The sequence below is a fragment of the Diuraphis noxia genome, unplaced genomic scaffold (genome assembly GCF_037042655.1).
Source record: "Diuraphis noxia isolate RWA-SAM2 unplaced genomic scaffold, SU_Dnox_SAM2 contig0001, whole genome shotgun sequence".
Taxonomy (NCBI): domain Eukaryota; kingdom Metazoa; phylum Arthropoda; class Insecta; order Hemiptera; family Aphididae; genus Diuraphis; species Diuraphis noxia.
The window spans coordinates 2,220,084-2,244,439 of record NW_028301711.1 but is presented as its reverse complement, the minus strand read 5'-3'; the positions used below and the strand labels follow the sequence as shown (position 1 = coordinate 2,244,439).

The window sequence follows — 24,356 nt, the reverse complement described above, 5'->3', positions numbered from 1 at the left end:
GCTGCGCTATTTTCGGCAGTAATTTTTGTGGGACGAAGAGGTATGCGTTGCGGAGGGGTGGTGTTTGTTATATCACTACTTCCCGATCCGCATCATGGTTATGCACAGTCGCGCGGAATTCCCTGTTACGTACTATATTAAGTTGTTACGTAATACTAACTTGGGAATCCTAGCTTACTGGCAAACACACTCCTGGTTAACTATCAATACTAATGTAATATAAGCAATTCCCCGACGTATGTGTCAGCGTGAAAACTCTTACCTTTCCGCTGTCTTGAGGTTAGGTTGACTGGGTGAATTCCTCTGCGGGGAGCCAATTTGTCACGGACTCGACGGTGATGATGGTGATGGTGGTCCGTGGAAGGCCGGACGCTACTCAAAAGTGGAGGTGGTGAGGTAGTGAAGAAAAGAAATGAAAACACAGACGGTATGGTGTAATGTGTGGTGATACCACGTTTATTCACTGCACAGCGGTCTAGAATGTTTGTTTATTCAACGAGACGGTGGGTCGTTATATCGGTCGGCGTTTTCACGTATTGTGCGTCAACGGAGGTCGGTACGACGGTCGGTGAACGAGAGAGAGCCCGGCGGCGGCAGGTACTCGTCCGGCACGACTTGTCTTCCCGTCCCGCCTAGCCTTTCCGGCGTGGAGGGAGAGTCGACGATGTCGTGTCGTTGTCACCCGTCGTGGTGGTTGATAAAGTTGTAGCTCGGTCGCGGTTAGGTTAGATTAGTAACTTTGTACTGGCTGCTGCTGCGTACCGTGTCAGCATAACGAAATGGCAAAAATAATGGGAAGAGGCAAACAAAGGACGCTGGACATATGAACTCATAAACAACGTAGAAAATTGGATAAATAGAAGGCACGGAGAACTGAACTATTTTCTAACTCAAGTGTTAACGAACCGTGGATGCTTCAATGCCTATCTATGTAGAATAAAAAATTGGATTCACCAAAGTGCTCCCTATGTGAAGCAGACATTGACGACTCAAACCACACGTTGTTTGAATGTGACGCGTTTGAGAACTGGAGGCGACAACTATACGGAGAACTTGGTTGTCAACTAACTACGGGAAATATGATTGGAATCATGCTCGGAGAGAAGAAGGCATAGCATCTGGTGTCATCCTACATTAATCGTATAATGGAACACAAATGTGAAGCTGAGAGAATGAGAAAGGCAGAAGCAGATAGAAAAAGAGAATCAGATAACCAATAATTAGTTTAAGTTATAATATATGCAGAAATGGCAAAATTAGAGGGATATAGCCCTCTTATATTGTATATTGATTTATTGTAATGTTTTGTTTATTAATAAATGATGGTAGCGGCCCTTACGCTATGTCCGAGGGTCGCTATCGATTTCCAATTAAAAAAAAAAAGAGTTATTGGTTTTCTTACGATCTAATCTTTTAGGAAATGATACACTCATCATGGTAAGTTAAAATTTATCTTGATTAATTTTACCAACAATTTTACACAAATTATATTTGAAAGCAATTATATCTTCTTCTGTTAACTCAAATACTCTACAAACTTTTGAATTACTCTTATTAGCGTGGCTGCATTTAATTTCCCAAGTAGATGGCAATGTATTTTGTTCAATTTTCTTTTGTTTTTTTTTTTTTATTTATTAACTTTCTTTTTCTTCCGCCTTCTATTTCTAAAATTCGATCATTGTATTCAGGATCAATGTTTATGGATGAATCTGATGAATCAGATAATGAGTCTACCATAGGAAGGTAAGACAAATTATTAGATTCTAGTGTGGCATTAGCTTAGATTTGTTAGAATATTAATTGATGCATGAGGTACGTTAATGATAATAGTACTGCTTGAAGATTGGTTCAGATTGTTCAAATTGGATTGTTGAACATCTGCACTAATGACTACTTCACATGATTCTATATTAACATCAGTCTGAAAATAGATGATAATATTGCAATTTTAGTAGAGAATTAAAAAAAAAAAAATAAGCACTTATTAAATTTAATAAATAAATTGATACGTAAAGTTTAACTGAGACATTAAAATAAAAATAAAAATAGTAGAAGCTCAAATTTTTAAAAAGTAAATACAATTCTGTAAAATTTAATTGAAGCAATTTAGAATAAAAATTAAATATTAATTAAATTTAATTAGTAAATAAAATATTGAAAAGGTTAAACATTTTACTAAAACTAATAGTTTTCTTAAGATATGAGAGTAAGTTAAATAGTGGGAAAAAAATAAAAACCTAACCGAAATTTACTGTTCCATACATAAAAACACTAATTTTTAAATTATAAAAACATTTGAAGTAAAATTTTGACGTTTGGATTTTGGAATGATATTAAAATAATAGTGGGTGACTATAAGTATTAAGTACATACAATATTATTATTATGTACTATTAAGTAGGTATCTATATAAAATATACAATACCTACATTATTTACTAAAACAAAATACGCATGAGTGACTTATAAGTAATTAATATTACTGCTTAAAAATGTGCTTTATTATGTACCTTTTCTTCATCACTGCTGATACACCCATACTCATAAAAATCAAATACACTATCCGATATATTTAATGCTGATTCACATAAACTCAAAACACAAATAGAGTAATGGGTTATGTAAAATATTTTTGATAATTAATAATAATTATATTAGATTATAAAATAATGCAAGTATATTATTAAGCTGTAACTTACATCATTTTGATAATTCTCTTGGAATAGTAGTTGTTTAGAACACATTTTTACTTTATTTAGCAATCAATATATTTTTAAAATCCAAAATAAGAGTAAAATATAACTAAGACACTAGATATTACAACATTTTACTTTTGTTAGTATGATCTTTATGATTTTATTTTTCATTACGAATTAATGATGACTTAGGCTAGGTTCACATGGACGCGCGTATTTAGATAATCAGTGTTCCTGTACATCGTTCACATGGCGCGCGTTTACGGGCGTATACGCGCGTCGATCGCGATAACGACGCAAGTTTCTATTTTCGCGCGAACACGCGCGTGACTCCGCGTATTGAAATTCCATATATCATTATCGGACCGTTCAGTTGACACGCGCGTTTCGACAACGAAACAGCGATTTACTTATATACTTATATATTTACTTATATAATATTATTAACGTATACTGAAAAATGGAAGTCGAAACTGACTTACTTATTAGTGAAGTAGAAAAGAGGCCGGCTATTTGGGACATGACGTCAAGTGAATATTCGAACAGAACTCTAAAAAGGAAAGCTTGGGAAGAATTGGTTCTCGTATTTAGTCATGTTGAAGATACGGAAGACAAAAAAAAAAATTTGGGTAAGTAAAAATTAATTTTAAAATGTATTTATGATTTTATTTTTTTACTACTTAAGAAATTACAAAACTTTTTAAATCATGTTGTCTTGCCACTCTAATTTCCCTTCATTTATAAAGTAAGAGGTGAATTTTTTTCAAATTACATCTGCATCTTTTATAGCCCGTCCGGCGTGTGATGGATTTAGGTTTGTCAATGGTGCTGTATAAAGTGTATCCTCGTACTTGAAGCCGTCTCTTAACCTGACATAATTATGCAATACACAAATCGCTTTAACAATGTTTTCAGAAAAATCAATTTTTACATCGAGTGGTCGGTGTAATATTCGCCACTTATTGCACATAATTCCGAATGTGCATTCCACAAAACGGCGTGCTAAAGTTAAACGATAGTTGAATATCTTTTTTTCATATGATAACATTTTACCTCCATAAGGCCTCATCAAATTTTCTGACATACCAAATGCTTCATCAGCCACTATTACATATGGAACTCTAATATCTCCATTGTCGGTTATAGGTCCGGGATCAGGAATATTTAACTTTTTTTCGGTTAGTTTTTTATACAAAGTAGATTCTTTATAAATTCCCGAGTCACTATCTTTACCAAAGCCTCCAATATCAATCCATATGAAGCAATAGTTTGAGTCACATAAAGCCATCAAAACCAGAGAAAAATAATGTTTGTAATTATAATAAATAGAACCGGTATCAGGAGGTTGGTTTATTCTAATATGCTTTCCATCTAAGGCTCCGATACAGTTTGGAAATTTTGCATGTTTTTTAAATTCATTTGATATATCTATCCATTTCTGATTGTTAGGCTCCTTCATTACAATATTCTTCAGTTTTGTCCATATTACATGGCATACCTGGCGTATTATTCCTGTCAGCGTAGATATTCCAATTCTATAATTGTAATGTAATTCAGTTATTGAGCAGCCTGTTGACAAGTACCTACGAAATCAAAATAAAAGAATTTATTGCATTAATAACATTATTTTGTATTGTTAGGTAAAATAAAAAAAAATAAAATATTTTATGAATTTTAATTTTAATTTGTTTTAATTGTACATATTTTTCTTAACACGCCATGATAGTATCATGTGATGCATAGTGATGTGAATTTTACGTAAACAAAACTTTTACATACAAAATTATAAAATTCAGGAAACCCCCAACATTATTAATATTTTTCGTTTTAGGATTAGAATTACAGAAGAAGTGGAAAAGTCTTCGAGATGGCTACGTCAGGGAACTAAAAAAAATAAAAAATGTAAAATCTGGATCGGCAGCTCCCGTAAAGTCATCGTACTTATTTTTTAGGAGGTTACAATTTCTGCAACCAACTGTTCACAAAAATACAACAGAAAGTAACTTTGAAACCGATTTAAACTACGACGACAATACAGAAACTGAAAACCCGGATCAAGAGATCTGTTTTAAAACTCCAAACAAGGCAGACAAAAATTCAAATTATCAGCAACAAAGAAAAAAAATTAAGCTCCATCCAGCGGACGAACATTTCGCTAATATTATTGAGAAAAGTTTAAATAGTAGAAATATCCCCGAGAAAAAAGAAGAAGATGAAGATAAATTATTTTGTTTGTCTTTATACAAAGAAATAAAAAAAGTACCTGAAGCCATGCGTTTGAAAACGAAGATAGAAATTTATAATTTAATTTTACAAAAACAAGCTGTACAACAAACACATCTTCCAAGTTTTATAGATTCGCCTCAATCTCACCATGCATCCTCATTCGTTCAACCATTTACTCGACCACAATATCCTCAATATTCTAATACAAATAATTATTCAAATGCACCGCATGGTACACGAAAGGACTATGATCACATACTAAGCAATCAAAATAGAGTACCTACAAATTATATGACTGTTCCAAACGAAATGCTTCAACCATACCAAAATATTGATCCTCCAGGTACTCCATCTCCATTGTCTGGTATTACTGAAAATTCTCAAGGGTCATCTGACCTCGATTTATTTGAATGAAGATAAACTTAATAAAAAGTTAAATTGTTTTTATTGTTTTTTATTACGATTAAGTTTTATGAAAAGTTGATTTTTTATTACTATTTGTTAACTTTTTATTTTTTTTTAAAGCTATGTTGGGAAAACATTTTTCAGTTAAAAAAGTTAATTATTTTATTTTGTTCAGTTTCAATACTTAAAATTATTATTTAGAAATTGTTTTTTTATTTGTATGAATAATAATTTAAATGGACTTACCTCAAAGTAACAATAAGTTTTTCTTGTGGTGAAATACAGTATCTTACAGCTTGTTCATTTGCTTCCAATTCGTTTTTAACACTGGTTCTTCAATTTCTTTATTAATAATTTGACTCTTGTATTTTTTATGTTTTTTTATGGGCGAAGTTTCAGGTGTATAAATACGTTTCACCATTCTTTTTCTTGGCACTAGTAGTTCATCGGATTCTGAATTTGAAGAATCGCATTATGACCATATTTTTGATGCTTTTCTTGATTGGCTTTCTTTACCTAAAATAATAAAAAAATTAATTAAAGATAATAATAATTTTACTGTCTTACGATAAGGTCCTCCAACTTTTGTGATATCATACAACTTTCCATCTCTTTTATTTGGTTTAGTACACTGAATTATCATTTTTTGTACTTGTGCTGGAGTAAAATAGAGTGAATCATGACCATCCGATTTTATAAATGGAAACCAACAACTTTTATCATTTATAATCCATGTACATGGCACATTTTGGACTTCATTTGTATCATTAAATACAACTACAAACCAAGATGACCTATAATAATAAAATAAAAATTACTAACCTAAATAAAATAAGAATGTTAGTCAGCAGCCAACTTGTGTGCAGAGACGTTAGCTTCAACTTATATCTTGTCTCGAGCACCACAGTCTAGGTAGACTTTATATTAAATTATTTATAAAATTATAGGTTTTTAAAATCATTCATTAAAAATATGTGCCTTATAAATACCATAAAAAAAAAAAAAATAATAATAATAATTAAGAAACTGTTAATTATTATTGCAAATGCAGCAATGGCACAATAATTTTAGTTGTGCAATCTGGCATTGGCAAACTCATCAATTTTCCCTTGACTTCAGAAAGTTTCCAAGACTGTATGTGACTCAATTGAGAAGCAGCATATATATGTAATAATTTTGAAGAACAAGGACTATCAAAGTAATTGTTAAGCTTCTCATATTTTCTTCCAATAATGAGAATATCATTTTCTAACTTTGAAGTTGCAATATTTTCTACTATTACAATATCACCATTAACCATTTTCACACAATTATCACAACTATTTAGTTTAACAGCAAATTCTTTAGTCCTCCAACCTGTGTATTGTGGATCACTAGCATCATCGGTCATTGGTTTATTTTTTGACTTTGATTGTACATTTATAGGCCCTAAAGTGATTGATCTTGGTATAGTACTGCAGGATAATATTCGTTCTTCAGCATAGCGTTGAACAATCTGTTGTAATGGTTTTGCTCCACTCCTGACTTTTGCTTTTAATGGTTGCATGTAATTTTCAAACTTGAAGGCTGAAAAGTTATCAAGAGGTCCAAAGTGTTTAACGTCATCAGCTAAATGAAGTATAACATGTACATTGTGTGACATAAATGATTTTCCATATATATTAGGGAATAATGCCACAAAATGGTGAATTAAAGATCCAGCAAAATCCACATATTCATTAGAAATATGTGCAGTAGAAAGAATTCTCATTGCTACACATAATAACATAAAATGTTCATAGACTTGTTTGCTTAAAATTCCATTAAATACAACCATGCCAGTATAAAGAAGGACTTGCCTTAGTTCTACAGCTTTCCACCGACTTGCATCTCTAAATGCATGTTTTCGACTATTTTCATTTAAGTTTCTTTGAAAATCTTCTGTGATAAATTGACTTAAATTATTTATTCTTTTATTCAATACAGATAACAAATTATTTGGTAGGGTCTGACTATGAAATTTAAAATTCCCATTCCAAAACATTAACAATTTTTTCATCACACCGATACAAACACAGTGCATATAGTCAAATGGAATATCATTAATTATGTTAAATTTAGGAATCATAGAAAAAGAAGTTTCACCACGATGAAATTCACTGTCTTTATATGATATAAATGCATCATGGGTTCTAATAGGAGAGTATAACTCAGGAAAATAGACACGGTGATCACTTTTATCATACATTCCAACCGTGTGACATCTTAAACAAGAATTTTTTCCAGTGTGACCTTTAACATTTAAAACATACGACTTGGCTGGAGTATCACATATTAATCCCTTTAACAAGACTTTAATTAACTTATTTTCAAAAACAAAACCATCTTTAACAAGGGAGCTCAACTCATTAACAAAATCTTGTAAAAATTCATTTGAATTTTCTGGTTTAATTTTTCCAAAATAAGCTCCTATAATGAAAATATGTGGCTTTTGAGACTCTAAGTTTGAAAAATAGCCTAGAATTGGCCAAAGCTCACTAGGTGGATTTTTTGTCAGTGGTAAACCATCAATACCTACCATCAAAAATAAAGTATTAGGAATATTTTCATAATATTTAATTAAATGTTCAATTTCTCGACCAATGGAAAAATGATGGTATACTCCACATTTAATTTCTTTAACTATAGCAGTTGGAGGTGTTTTTAATAATGTACGTGCATCTTTTGGTAAATGATTTAACTGTGGGAATTTTTTTAAATTTTTCAAAAGGTCATTTAATGCTAAATGAGAAATATTATTTCGTATAGCCCATAAAGCAATTTCCAACTCTAAACTAGAATTTAAATTTTCAGAGAATATGTCTTCATCAGTATCTGAACTATTATTGCTATGATTATTAATATCCGTATTTGAAAAATTTTCACTAATATTAAAACTATTATCAGAAAGTAATTCATTTTCTATGCTAATCTGTTCATTTAAAATTGGTGGATTATTTAAATGTACACTTCTTGAGGTAGTTGCAGTTAAATAATTATCAGGTTCAATTGAAGAAAGAAATGGTAATGTAGTATGACTTAATGGTTCATCACTTTCACTATTATCGTTACTTGATGGAAATAAATAAGAAGCTTCAAGAGCTGCTCTTTTTCTTTGTCTATAACGAGTAGCTTTAGACCTATTAAAAAAAAAAAAAAAAAATACTAAAGACTAAAAATGGTTGGATAAAACTGCAGTATAAAGTATCTAGAATGTAAAACATATTAAATAGAAATGTATTGTTATAGGCCAAATCTTACACAACAAAATAAACAGAATGTCATGAAAAAAGACAATTTTGTCAATTTTGTGAAGACCTAGGTTAAAATACAATTTTCTGTGCATTACTGTGCATTTATTTAAAGTTTTATTTGAAGTCAATTAATAAACACTACTACCTCATCAATGAGTAGTAATTCATTTGAATCACCCATCTTACATAATTCTGCAGAGAGTTGATAATATCAATGTGAAACACAACAGCTAGTTATATTAAATAAACAAATTAAATGTTTTCTATAATCTATGTAATACCATAAAATCAACATCATAAGTTAAAAAGAAAAATATTGTGAACACCGCCATAACATATCTATAGTTAAATATATTGTCTAACTTGGATACCAACTAAGAAGCTGGTACACATTTGTGTGCTGTTTAAAAATGTTATACGAGTTAAACGCTCGCTATGCAAAACCCTAATAGGCCTAATAGTATAAGTATTAAGGTATACGCATTGATTATTAAATCAAAGGTAGATTAACATTATAATATTAAAATTAGTATAATTAACAATACAATTAATGTACTCATGCTATATTATACTTACATATTGCACTATTGCAGTAGATACTAGATTTGCAGTCGAATGTCTTATGTCTGGTGAATTTAAATTTAATAGTTTAACTCAAGGTTTAACTTTACTATAAACGAATAAAACATAAAACACGCGCTATATCATCGCACTCAAATTTAAATATTTTAAATTACAACACTTCTGTTTTAGGTTATGCTGTGACGATAAAAATTACATAATAATACAACACATGACAGAGAAAGAGAAATATAAATACCACATTATGAAATAATAAACGATGATAAAACACCACAGTGATATATATATTTATACAACGATCAGTATAATAATATTATACTAGTCTGCGCAGTGCGCATGCGCATTCAAATGATAAGCTCCGTCCAGAGTCAGAAACACTGACCCTAAACCGTGTATATTAAGTTTTAAATAACCGTGTTCACAAACATTCTGTGAACCTACCAACGGTGTAAAAACACGTTGACTGAACCATCAAATTGCCATCGGTGCATTTGCACTTTCACATCACCGTTCAGTGTCGGTAAAACTGACCATAAACCACAGTTAAATTTTGAATTTAAAAACTACACCAAAACACAGTTCACACACCGTGTTTGAACCGTTGAAAATGCACAGTTTAAAGAAACCGACACTGAACAATGTAAATGCTACTCGGGGAATTAATCAGCATTTTATACTCTTTTCAAAAGTCTATTTACTTTTTGTTAATAAACGCCCACTTAGAAAATATTTGAATTTTTCTCTAATAATATTAACATTTTATGTGACAAATTTTAAATAAATATAAATATATATTTTAGATGTCCTCCAAATTATCTGATGAAGACATTTTAAACGAACTGAATGCAATAAGTGACTCTATGGCCTTTGATTCAGACGAGGGGGGTGATAGTGATGCAGAAGATGATATTCTACACCCATCTTTAGTAGGTAGTCCAACAACAAATTCTAGTCCTAACTCATTCTGGAGTTTGAAAACAAGATCTTCAAGTAAATTATTTTATTTGAAAATTATCTTCAATACCTACTTTATACTTATAGGTGTAAATACCACAGTAAATACTACAATCGATTTAAATATTAACAATAGTCAACAACAACATAATAAAAAAACCTTCATATATACAATAGGTTATTATATATCGAATATGGTTTGCATAACTTGTGGTGACTCTATGCAAAAATTGTTTTGAACCATACCACAAACAATAAATATCCAAACGCATTACATGAATTTATTTGTATTTAACTTTAGTATTATTACCTATAACTACTACCAAAACTTAAATACTTAAACTATTTTGTTTTGTTTATATATATTTGAAGTACAGAAAAAGTTATTTTGATATAATCTAACCTATTCATATTTTAAAATTTTGTTACATTGGTATGTTTGAATTATTATTTTTATTATAATATTTATTCAATTGTTATTTGTTATAAAAAGGTTATAAAAAATTGTATTATTCTGATTATTCAAAGAAATGTTTTTATTTAATTATTTTAATAAAGCTGAGTTTGTTTTTTTATTATTTTTATAGAATTATATATATTAATGTTCAAAATTCATCAATTTTTTAAAGACAATTGTTTTTGTTTTATTTTTTTAAATAATAACTGGGTATATTTTCTTGGTTGGGAAATATAATATAGCGATTAACGGTATAGATTTTATCTATCGTAGATATGGGCAATGGGATACTATTTTCCCACCACTTTTCCAACTATGCATATCATATTAAAATTTTCCCAATATTTTTCCCAACATCCTAGTACTCCTTACTATATATGTACAAATTTTCAGAATCTTTGGATGTTTTTTTACGTTCTGCCCTAAAAAGGGTTAAATATAGAAAAATTAAATAACAATTAAAATATTGTTTTTTTCATCTCTTCGTTATAAAAACTCCCTTCAACCGCTTCATTGTTTAAATCTATAATTTTATAGGTTATAGGATTTGTGTTTAAAATTTCATCAACTATAAATATTTCTCTTGTCCAATTATTACTGTATTTATTACAAAATGTTTTTTTATAAGCTTTTATTCTGACTCTATCACCCACGCTAAATTTTATTTTTAATTTAGGTTTGTTTTTTGTATAAAATAATTTGCGTAGAACAAGGTATTCGTTAGATTTATTTACTTCACAAGGTTTCATACCAATAGATCTATGTATATCATCAAAATTATATTTATCTATTAAATATTGTAAAATGTTAAACCATTTTTTAGATTTTTGAACTTCAAAATCTATTCTCATTTTTTTGTTTAATGTTCTATTAAATCGCTCAATAATTGCAGATTTTTTTTCGTTTTGAGTATGATACATATGAATATTATATTTTTCTAAAGTTTGTTTAAAATGCTTATTTACAAACTCCAAGCCTTTATCAACATGTAGTAATTTTGGTGGTTGATGTTTTTGTGATTTAGCTTTTTTTTTATTCTTTTTTCAAATGTTTTTGAAACACTAATACCATCTTTATTTTTGAGTGGTAATGCCCATACAAATTTTGAAAAAGTATCTATAACAGTAATTATATAACAATAACCTTCATTTTCATTTGAATAATTTCTCATTATAACTAAATCAGCAGCCCATAGATCATCAATACCTTTAGTGATAATCCTTCTTTTAGGAAATCTTAATCTGGCTGGTTTATGAAGTTCTTTAGCTAATAAAAATTTGTCTGTATTATTTGAAATATTTTGATTTATAGATTTATTGGTGACGGGTTGTTCAATTTCAGGTGATGTTGTAAATTTACTTTTATTTGTTTTACAATCCAAACATTTCTTCAGGATAACGTCTTCCATTTATTTCAAACCTAAAATTTTTCACATTACAATGATCAAATTCACAAGGATCATGTTCTTGAGTATTTAACTTGTTTGTTTGAAATACCACACCGGCAAACAAAGGACTATTAATACTTCGATATTGAGTTGTTAAATCGAGTTTTATAGTTTTTCCTGATATATTTCTTTCTTCAATACATTGCCATGATTTAAAATTAAAAATATATTTTTTTTCTTGAGAAATTGTTTTTAAATCATTTAACAATAAAACTTTATACATAGGATTGAATTCTAAAATTGGAATTCTAAGTGTAAATTCATCAATAATAATTTTTCCATCTTCTGTTCCTTACTTTTTTTAACAATGCATCATCATCTGTATTTCTCGTAAAAATTATTTCCATATCACCTTGGAAAACAGGATATATTTGGTCTTTAAACCATCCTAATCCGAATTGTGATAATTTACCCATAACATTAAAACGACCTCCACCTTTATATATGCTTGAAAATCCTGAGTTTATAATTGGTCCGTTTGGATCCACAGAAAAATCTAACGCACCTTTAATTGTACTAGCAACTCCTGGATTTTCGATTTCATCCAAGACTTTACCATGTTCTTTAACATCAATTCTAGTAAATAAAAATGCAGGAAAATTATCAATTAGTTGTATTTTTGATTCTTTAGGATAATCTTTTCCATCTTTTTGCAAATATCTACCATAAATATGAAACTTTGCATCTTTAATTGCATGGAAAATCATCCATATTATCTATTCTAAAAATTGTAGTTTTATTAGGTGTATTAAGTTGTGAATTATTCAAAGGTAAAAAAGTTTTATATTGAGATCTTTCAATATATTGATCGTATTTTTTAAAAATATTATACATTATTATTTATAATAGCAAATATATATTTATTTTTTTATATAAATGGATAAATTAATGGTAAAAAAATATATTGAAGATGATAGTAAAGAAAAATCTTTATTTGAAATACCTTCACGAGTTTTAGTGGTAGGAGCATCTGGCTGTGGTAAAACAACTTTGTTGTATAATATGATTATAAGTTATTGGATTCCATATAAAAATCTATATATTTTTACAAAAAATATTGATCAGCCAGTTTATAGAAAATTAAAAAAAATATTTGATGGAATATCTTCTATAAACAATCATTTTTCTGATGGTGATATAATATCTGTTGATGATTGTTTTTTAGAAGATCAAAAGTTGATAATGGAATATTTTATAAGATCGAGATCAAAGAATATTAGTGTTATTTATTTAACACAAAGTTATACTTCAGTAGATATAAAAACAATAAGAAATAATTTAACTGTTATAATTGTTTTTAATCAGTCAAATTATTATATTGAAAAAATATGGTCCGATTTTATTAGCAAAATTATACCATTAGACAAATTTAAAGACATTTTTAGAACTTATTGTAAAACAAATGATAAAAAAAATAAAATAAAAACATATGGTTTCATAACAATAGACATAATAAAAAATTTTATTTATGACAATAAAGGTAATGATATTTTAAGTATTGATGAACGATGAAAGTTATTTTTTATGTAATAAATGGATATCAAACAAATTCAAAATGAATTTAAAAAAAAAATTTAAAAAAAATAACATTTGAAGACCAAAACAATTCCAAGGAAGGAAATAGCATAGAAAATGAAACATAAAAAATGAAACATATTATTCATCTTAGACAAGATTTACAAAAAACTTTAAAAAAATCAGATTTAGAACAATCCGAAAAAAAGTTAAATTTTATAAAAAAAGATGAAGATGAAGTTGACAATACTAACGCGTCCCCTATTCAGGGACACGTTGAATATACACTAAATGAAATCCAAAAAATAATTAATCTTAAAAAAAATTTACAAAATAACTATAGAAAAACAGTTTTAAACGATAAATATACATCAGAAGAAAAAGTAAAACATTATGAACCAATATTAAAAGCCTTATCAAATGTTAATGATGTTAAAGAGGTTGCTATTAAAACCGATAATGATATTCAAAAGATGATAATACCTACTCCTTATAAACCTCGTAATCCAGAATTATTACGACTAACAGAAGATCAAGATAATAAGAAAACACCTAAAAGTTCTCCACGAATAACAACAAATAAATCTCCTATGCCTAAAAATATAATAATATGAGGTGAAAATGCGCAAAAATATTTACCAACTTTACCAAATGAAGCTAAAGGTGTTAATCCATTTGGAATATATCATATAAGTAAAACTGATGAATTCATGATCGGAAAATACCCTATAATATTTGACTTTGATGATATAATTTTAAATGAAAAAAAACATATACTAACCCCAGGTATGTGGAGATTATTAACTCATACAGATGTTACAAAACCAGAATTTTATACAAAAGAAGATTTTGAAAATTATGAAAAAATATTAATTGAAACAGATTCAATATACCAAAATAATGATATTAACACAGGAAAACCTAAATCAAGTGGAAGTGCTAAATATAATGAAATGATTAAACCTATTTGGGAAAAAATTAAACTAACATCAACAAAAACTAAAGAAAGTAAATCAACACTGAAAGAATCACAAAGTTTACCCAATGGAGAAGGTTTAATAAAATATACAAATAATCCTATTGAATTTATTTATATCGATAATATAATAAAAATAATTGACAGACTATATTTTATATTAGCAGAAGAAATAGCGGGAAATTATGGTTTTCATAATGAAAAACTTGGTATTGTTCATTTGTTTAAACGAAACATGGAAACACTGATTGATACTCCCAAAAAAGGTGTTGAATATTTACTACAATCTTTGTTAAATTTACCAAAAGAAACAACTGTTGAATGTAAACAACACACCCTATAGTATGTAGATTATAAGTAAAATTATTCACACTGTAGTACAGCAGACGCTGAATAGGCATTTTGTATTACTAGCATCAAATTCGTTCTATGTAGTAGCCTGTAGGACGATTAGTCGTTGTTTTATATTACGCCTCGGAGCACTATAGTTATTCGTATCAATTATATATATTATTATTATATTATTACATATATCCGATCTTATTATTATTTACCTTTAGCTTCTGTGTATCTGGTGTACTTCAACAGGTTATGGGCCCAGTATAGTAAGGTAATTATAATAAAGTCGTGTATGTTTGATACAATAATTATTGATTTACGAATCGCATGTTTGTGTACAGACAGTGTACAGCAATAATAATTCGCGAAGTATAGTGCAGTGCAGTGTTAGTGCATCGATCGTGTGAAGCGCAGCAATTGTGTTTGTTATTATTACATTTATAGTGTACAGACATTGTACAGATAATTTGTTATTATGGAAAACGAATCTATAAAAATTAATAAACTAACCGGTAATGACAATTGGGAAACATGGAAATTCCAAATAAAAGTCATAATGACTGCAGCCGATATATTTGATGTTGTGACCGGAAAATCGAAAAAACCTGCTCTTACAAAATCAAGTTCAGAAACTGAAGAAGATGCAAGAAAAAGGTATGGTGTAGATTATTCAATATATAAAAAAGCGGACAACAAGGCTCAAAAGTATATAGTCACGTCAGCAGTTAAAACTCTCACATTACTACAGTGGCATGAAATCTTGAGTCATCAGAATGTCCAATATGTTCGGAGCTACTTGAAACATATGCGGATTCCATTTACAGAAACGAAAAACAAATTTTTCTGCGAAGCTTGCATTTATGGTAAACAACACAGAGAGCCATTTACACTGAGCAATACAAAAACTACAAAACCAGGTCAATTAATTCACAGTGATGTCTGTGGCCCTATGGAGGTAAACGGATTTTGTTATATTCAAGGATGATTATTCTAAATATACATGTGTATTTTATGAGCCAAAAATCAGAAGTTAAAAATAAATTTGAACTATTTTTAAATACAGTCAAAAATCAGTTAAATATTTCAGTAATTACTTTAAGAAGTGATTGTGGTCTGGAATATAAAAATACTGAAGTAAAAGCCTTATTGGATAAATTTGGAATAAAACATGAGACGAGTGTACCATACACACCCCAGCAAAATGGAAAGGCGGAAAGATCAATGCGAACAATTGTAGAAGCGGCCAGAACTATGTTATATAGCAAAAATCTATCCAAGACACTTTGGGCAGAAGCAGTGAATACAGTCGTGTATACAATAAATCGTACAGGTAACACAGATCGAGAAGGAAAAACACCTTATGAATTATGGTTCAATAAAACACCACATATAAATCATCTGAAAATTTTTGGTAGCGAAGTATATGCACATATACCAAAAGAAAAACGAAGAAAATGGGATCAAAAGGGTAGAAAAGGTATATTCGTTGGATACTCAGAAGAAACCAAAGGATATCGTATATGCTTTGATGGAAGAGAAATTTCAATAAGCAGAGATGTAATATTCAAAGAGTCAACAAGTCCATCTACAGCTACACAAGTAAAAATCATAAATAAAGAAGAAGAGGAAGAAATAAATTCGGAAGGTGAAGCTGGAGATGAGGAAGACAACAACGACGACGAAGAAAAGTTGGATGATGATGAACAGATACCAATAGGAGCTGAAGAGCAAACAAGAATGACACTCAGAGACAGAGGAAAACTCAATAAACCTATAAGGTATAAAGATGCATTATTTTCAGCATGTAATGATCCAGTTACATACGAAGACGCTATGACAGGTGACAATTCAGATGACTGGAAGGCAGCAATGAACGATGAAATGTTGTCATTGAATAAAAATAAAACATGGACACTTGTGGACTTGCCTCAAAATAAAAAACCTATAAATAATGGTTGGATATACAAGACTAAATACAAAGCGAACGGAGATGTCGATCGGTACAAAGCAAGGTTAGTAATAAAGGGATGTGCGCAAGTTCATGGAATAGATTTTCAAGAAACGTTCAGCCCAGTAGTGAAATATGATTCTATTCGAGTAATACTTGCGATAGCAGCAGCCAGAAAATTAGTACTCAGACAATTTGACATTAAAACAGCATTCTTATATGGAGATCTTGAAGAAGACATTTATATGAAACAGCCTAAAGGTTACGAAGATGGAACACAGTTAGTATGCAAACTTCAACGGAGCCTATATGGGTTGAAACAGGCACCCAGGTGCTGGAACAAAATGTTCAAAAATATGCTGATGAACTTTGACCTAAAGGAAACAAAAGCAGATCCTTGTGTATTCGTAAGTAATAAAAACAATCAATTACTAATTGTCGCTATTTTTGTAGACGATGGACTAATCGCAGCAACAAATAACCAGCTGGTGGACATAATGGTGAAGTATCTAAAGGACAACTTCGAGACGAAGGAAGGTGAACTTGATCATTTCTTGGGTATTGAAATTGATCAGAGACCTGATGGTTCAATTTTCATACACCAATCTTCATATTGCAAGCGCATTTTAGAGAGGTTCAATATGGAAGAAACCAAAGTCCTGCATATTCCCACCGATCCACAACACTCATTAGATCCAAATTTGTCAGGATCATTGGAAGCAGGGGAAGTTCCATACAGAGAAGCAGTTGGAAGTTTGTTGTATCTAAGCCAAATAACAAGGCCTGATATAACTTTTGCAGTAAATCTTGTCAGTCGTTATCTAGAAAAGCCTCTGACAATTCATTGGAATGCGGTGAAACGTATATTTAAATATTTAAAGGGAACATTTAATTATGGTTTAATTTATGATTCTAGTGTAACACCAAAGTTGCGTGGATATAGTGACGCAGACTATGCTGGTGACACAACAACGAGACGATCAACATCAGGATTCATTTTCATGATGGGAGATGGAATCGTAGCATGGTGTTCACAAAGACAAAAATCGGTAGCACTTTCGACTACTGAGGCAGAATACATAGCGCTGAGCCAATCTACACAGGAACTCACTTGGTTGACGCTACTTATCAGTGATCTTCTGGAGCCACAGGGAGATACACCTGTTTTGTATGCAGACAATCAAAGCGCCATCAAACTAGTGAAAAATCCAGAATACCATAAGCGAACAAAACACATCGATATTCGCTATCATTACATTCGTGAGAAGTTCAGTGAAGGGATGTTTTCTCTGGAGTATGTGCCAAGCAAGGAGCAGTTAGCTGACATATTGACTAAGCCAACTCCACGACCAAGATTCCAGGAACTCAGGGAGATGATGGGAATAAGATATATTAATTCTAAGTTAGGGTATATTGTTTAAGGGGAAGTGTTGAATGTAAACAACACACCCTATAGTATGTAGATTATAAGTAAAATTATTCACACTGTAGTACAGCAGACGCTGAATAGGCATTTTGTATTACTAGCATCATATTCGTTCTATGTAGTAGCCTGTAGGACGATTAGTCGTTGTTTTATATTACGCCTCGGAGCACTATAGTTATTCGTATCAATTATATATATTATTATTATATTATTACATATATCCGATCTTATTATTATTTACCTCTAGCTTCTGTGTATCTGGTGTACTTCAACAACAACAAATAAGTTAGAATATAATATTAAACAATTAATTGACAGACTACATGTTATATCATCTGCAGAAAGATCGGGAAAAAACACTTATCATGATGAAAAACTTTAAATTCTTAATTTTTGTATTAAAAAAAAATAGAAAAGATAATTGATATTCCCGTTAAAGGTGTAGAATACTTAATGTCGTATATTTCATATTTACCAAAGGATATTATAAAAGGTTCAGGGTTCTTTAATGATTTTTTAAATTGTTCAAAATTACCTCCGATACATTGGCCTGGATATAATTATCTAGGACCATTTACAAATTTAGATGAAAATATTCCCCCGATTAACAAGTTAGACGAATATGCAAGAGAACATGATTATTTTTATAAATATCATAAAGATACTAAAACAAGACATATCGCTGATAAAAATTTACAACAAAAAGCAATGGAAAGATTTTATGCTTCTGATAGTTCTTTGAATGAAAAAATTGCTGCTTTGACAACTGCAAATGTAATGAAAACAAAAAGATATTTAGGAATGAATTTAATATTTGAATAAAATTTAATATTTTTAAATAAATATTTTGTATAATAAAATGCATTTTAAATTAACTGAAAACCAGAAAAAAAAGTTGGCTGAAGCTCATAAAAAAAAATCTAATGAAACAATTCATATTGCTAGTGATAAAATATATAAGGGAGAAAATAAATATTATTTAGATCAAAATCAAATAGATAAATTAAAAAATGCCAAGAAAAAAAATAAGGTAGGAGTAAGGTTGGAGATTACACCGAAGCAAATTAAAGGTGGATTTTTACCATTAATTTTACCTTTTCTAGAAGCTGCAGCAGTAGCTACTCCAGCTTTAATTGCATTGTATGATAGTTATAAAGATAGTAAACATAAGAAAAAAATAGAAGAGGAAATAATTCGACACAATAAAGAAATGGAAAAAAATAAAGGTTCTGAATTGAAGACAAATAAAAAAAAAAATCGAAAAAATGATTAATTTCGATATATCAATATTTAGAAAAAACATTAAAAATTATCCAGGTTGTTATACAACTTTTTGGAGTAAAGTAAAAAATATAAATATCGAACCGTTAAGTAATTTTGATATAATAAAATTTGGAAATAATATAAAAATTTTTAGAGGTTGTTTCATGATAAATGAATTACCTGAAAAACCTTGGTTAAATGAATGTGGGATATTTAATTTAAATAATTTTACTCAAAACGGTTCTCATTGGGTTGCATGGAAAAAAATAAAAAATTATAAAATATATTTTGATTCATTTTCGAGTACTCCTCCTCCTGAAATTTTAAATTATTTAGGTGATGATAATCTGTGGTATAACAATGACAAGTTTCAAAACTATAATGATCCTCCTATATGTGGACATTTATGTTTAGAATTTATTGACAATTATAAAAAATTTATTTAAATATAATATATTAAGATATTTTTAATAGAATTATTTCTATTAAAAAATGATGATTATTTAGTTATATTCTAAGCAATTTGTGATCGGAATCTGTACCTCCCATGCCAAGACAACAAATTTTAATATTTCCTAAATCTTGAAAAACACAAATATCATGAAGATATTTGAATAAAAAAGTACCTGTTGTAATTATTAAATCATTAGCTATCTTACAAATTTCGAGCCAAGTTGGTGATTCTAGTATTTTAGAAGCATAAGGCTTTCCATTTCCATAAATATTGTGTCCATTATCGACGATTATAATATTTCCTTTAATAGGAATTGCATTTAGATTATATTTCATGATTTTAATATTTTTATTATTAGTAATATATAGGGCTCGGATGTTTATGAAATTGCATATTTTTTTCTATTTATCCAATTTATTGCTAACCTGGATACAAATTTGATTCATGTTCTACTGAATAAAATAATGCTATTTTTATTTTGCATATTTAGTGGTTTTGTATTTTAAATGCATAATTTTTGATTTTAAGAATATAAATGCATATTTCAAGACAATTTAACGTAAATATTAAATTTACGTATTAATAATGTTCCTAATTAGTTATTAGGTATTTTTATATCGTGCTTGTCTGGAATATTTATTAGATAACGATTTAATAATAGAATTTTGTATACACTTCATGCCATGAGTATGTGGCGACGAACCGACGACCAGGCCACGTATTAGTACGATTTTAATCGCCGTGTTTCCCGGTCGGTCGTTAAAGAGTACCTATTATTATTTATATTTTTCCGCGGTCAGTTGTACTTTTATTTAAAAATGCCGAAATGTAAGTCGTCTTGTTCAATTCGTCTTAAAAGTTACGACAAATTTCAGAACGTAATTGAAAAGAATGCTGGGTTTAAAACTTTGGTACAAATTTCTAAAATACATTCTGGTGAAGTTGATACTATGGAAGGAATAGAACAAGATTTGAAGGTTGAGGATCTTGCATTCTTCAAGTATGCTCCAATAACGTCGGTAGATGTAGAACGAAGTTTTTCACGTTACAAAAATTTACTTTCCGATAACAGACGCAGCTACAAGTTTGATCAAATTAAAAAAACTATTGTATCACAGTGTAACGCTGATAATTTAATAATGTAATAAAATGAACTAACTAATTTTTGTTTTATGAATTGTAATAAATTTTTTTGTGCATATTTTGGTGTTTTTATTTACTAAAAATGCATATTTTATAATTTTTAGCGCATATTTTGTTTGCATATTTCGTAATTTTTTAGTGCATAAATGCATGCATATTACAGTTGTTTTAAGTGCATAAACATCCGAGCCCTAGTAATATAGTATTCATATTTACAAAACTTAACAAATATTTTATTATTTAATATTGATTTTTCTATTTCATTTTCTTGTATTTTATTAAAATCTTTGATAGTTGTATCCATTGTTTTATTATACATTTCAATTCTTTTAACTAAGGTATTCAATTTCTTTTTAATAATTATTGTATTTCAATTTTAATTATTAATATCATAAGTTTTGTAAAAAAAAATAAAAAATATTTTAATAATTATTGCAATTCAATTTTTAATTATTAATATTATAAGTTTTGCGAAAAATATTTTAATAATTATTGCATTTCAATTGTCTGATCTTTTTGCACATTGTTTTCTTTGTGATCTTTTACTGATGGATTTAAAGACTGTGCCAGGAATGGTACATCTATACTACTTACAGGTATTATATTATATATATTTGTGGACTTCCAAAACCAAGATTAAATTTTGTGCAAAATATATTTCTATATGTTCCTTCTTTTACCTTGTAACATTGAGGTTTGTTTTTTTTTCATCACATTTTTCAATGTATAGTAAAAATAATTGATGTATACTTAATATAGGAGATAAATACTTTCTATTTGGGTTATTATTTCTAGAATAATGGGAAGAGTCAGCAGGAAATGAATTAATATGGTCCACAATAAATGTTATGACATGATCTTGTATCTTATGGGTCGATTAGAATGTTTACCTTGAAGATCTTCATGTGGAGATGCACCTTCTGTATGTCGCTGTTGAATGATATCAACTTTCTTACGGCCAATTTGAAAAATCTCACAGAATGCTAGTTTACATACTTGTATTTCTGATATCTCACTTTTAACAAAATATTTGAAACTACATGATCTTACTCTTGTTGTTACAATAGCAGTTAAAAAATACAAGAAATGTATTGTCACATTTTTTTTTACAAGCATTTAAATTTTAATTTTGACAACATACGTAAAAATCACGAAAATTCGCAAATTATTATAAGCTAGAAATTCATAAAAAATTTTCTTTTTATACCTAAGATTTGAAAATTTAATACAAGGCTCCTAAAATATTTTTACAAAATCATTTGAAAAATTAAAGAAATATATAGTCACACATTTTTTTTATAAGCATTTACAGTTCAAATTTTGACTAAATACATAAAAATGACGGCTATGTTCAAATCATCTTAGATCGAAATTCATAAAAGTTTTTCTTTTTAATTCTAAGATTTGAGAATTTAATACAAGGCTCATAATTAGAGGTCGGATTTATATTCTCTTAAAATCCTTAAAATATGATGTTTTTATGTCATATAAATTAGGCAATATATTCTCTTAATATTCTTTTAAAATACCAGATATATGATGTTTTATGTCCTTAAATATGCAAAATATTCTTTTAATATTAAAAAAAATTCAGTTTAAATTTATTTTAGCTAACGAAATAATCTACGTGATATCGCAATCGATAAGGAATACCTGGAGATTAATTTTTATTAAAATCCAGAAATTAATTATTTATAAACAGAATTATTTAGTGAACATTATACCTATCAAAGTGCTGATATACGTGAAATATATTCATTATATGCCAATATTACAAAAATATTCTCAAATATTCTCTAACGTGTTAAATATTCTCTAACCCATAAAATATGCTTTTTTATGCAGAATAAAATTTTCCTATGAATTCCGTGTTTCATGAATCGTAAAGATTTCTCACTCCCACTTAACTGCATAGACTAGAAACAAATATGTAAAATCATAAAAATCCGACCTCTACTCATAATATAGTTTTGCAATAGCAGTTGAAAAATAAAAGAAATATGTAGCCACATTTTTTTATTACATGCATTCAAATTTTAATTTTAACAACATACGTAAAAATAATGAAAATTCGTAAATTATTTTATTCTAGAAATTCTTAAAAAATTTTCTTTTTAAATCTAAGATGCAGGCTGCTGGTGTTAACACTAAAAATGTGGTCGCCGGCTGCCACGCTACCGTATTACCTATACGCCAAGTGACCGCGGGCTGTCACATTCTTATATATTTTCAAATAGACTTTGTTGTGCTGGCGCTGAAGTAATGATACGCATGATTTACCATTGCATAGAGGAAACATTTTTACATCGAAAAGTATATATTTTACCTCGATAGGATATTTTTAGGGTGTAGAAATAAATGATTAAACAACAACATTTAAATACTATGTATAATTCTTCTTGTACAATATATACATGTCAAAATTAAAAGATAAAATAAAAAAAAATAATAAACAAAATAAAATATTGGTTCATTCCAATTTAAAAATATTAATTAACATGGTGTATATTAAAACAAATGATGCAGGTATAAATTTTACAATTTGTACAAAATGTTGAAACTTTTTTTACTTCTCTAGCTTTCTGGTCCCCTCCACATCTTTCATACTTTGATGATAGCAATGAACGCATCTTTTTCGAAGTTTTCGATTCCTATTACACTTTTCCGTAGATTCTTGAAAATAATGTTTTGCAGAAACTTTTGATCGTTTGTTTCCAGACGTTGAGTTTGAGACGAAGAATTTGGATTGTAAGTAGCGTCTTCATCAGTGTCATCTAAATCACTAAATTCACTGGAATTACTAGAACTATCGTTTTCAAGTATTTGATTTATAGTATCATCATTTAATTTGGCCCTTTTTGGACGATAACTCATATTTATTGTTTGGAAACAATTAATTTTTATTCACAAAAAATTATCACTTATACATAAAATGTAGTGTGACCGCCGATAACCACGTGGCATATAAATAATACGAGTATTAACAGGACGCCAAGTGACCGCCAGCTACACCTTTAAACTAGTGCGATAATCATATTGGCCTGACAAAAATAAGAATACCGATATCGGTTTCATGAATTTCCTATGATTAGTTGTAGAAATATCGACAATGACATTCTATGAATAACTCTCTAAATATACCGTAGCCTTCCACGAAAGATTATCAAATGACCACCGGCGGGCACGCGGCAGTCAACGTGTTAATTAAAAAATAAAATATTTATTTCAAAATAGAATATATGATAATATTAAAA

The 24,356-nt window shown here is 29.0% G+C and overlaps 1 protein-coding gene and 1 pseudogene across 2 annotated transcripts in view; both read left to right on the top strand.

Annotated features, from left to right (window-relative positions):
- The window catches only part of LOC149059276 (uncharacterized), a 282,105-nt pseudogene that overhangs the window by 173,398 nt on the left and 84,351 nt on the right, over positions 1–24,356 (top strand). The window lies entirely within an intron of this gene.
- LOC149059284 (uncharacterized) lies at positions 3,156–5,335 on the top strand. Its single transcript, XM_089218072.1, has 2 exons — positions 3,156–3,324; positions 4,527–5,335. Exons 1-2 carry the CDS (start codon positions 3,156–3,158, stop codon positions 5,333–5,335), a joined length of 978 nt encoding a protein of 325 aa, XP_089074198.1.

Bases quoted from the DNA above. Each gene is read 5' to 3' on its own strand.
- LOC149059284 (XM_089218072.1), top strand. From the start codon at position 3,156: ATGGAAGTCGAAACTGACTTACTTATTAGTGAAGTAGAAAAGAGGCCG. The intron at 3,325-4,526 runs GTAAGTAAAAAT...TTTTCGTTTTAG, and splicing joins AGACAAAAAAAAAAATTTGG to GATTAGAATTACAGAAGAAG.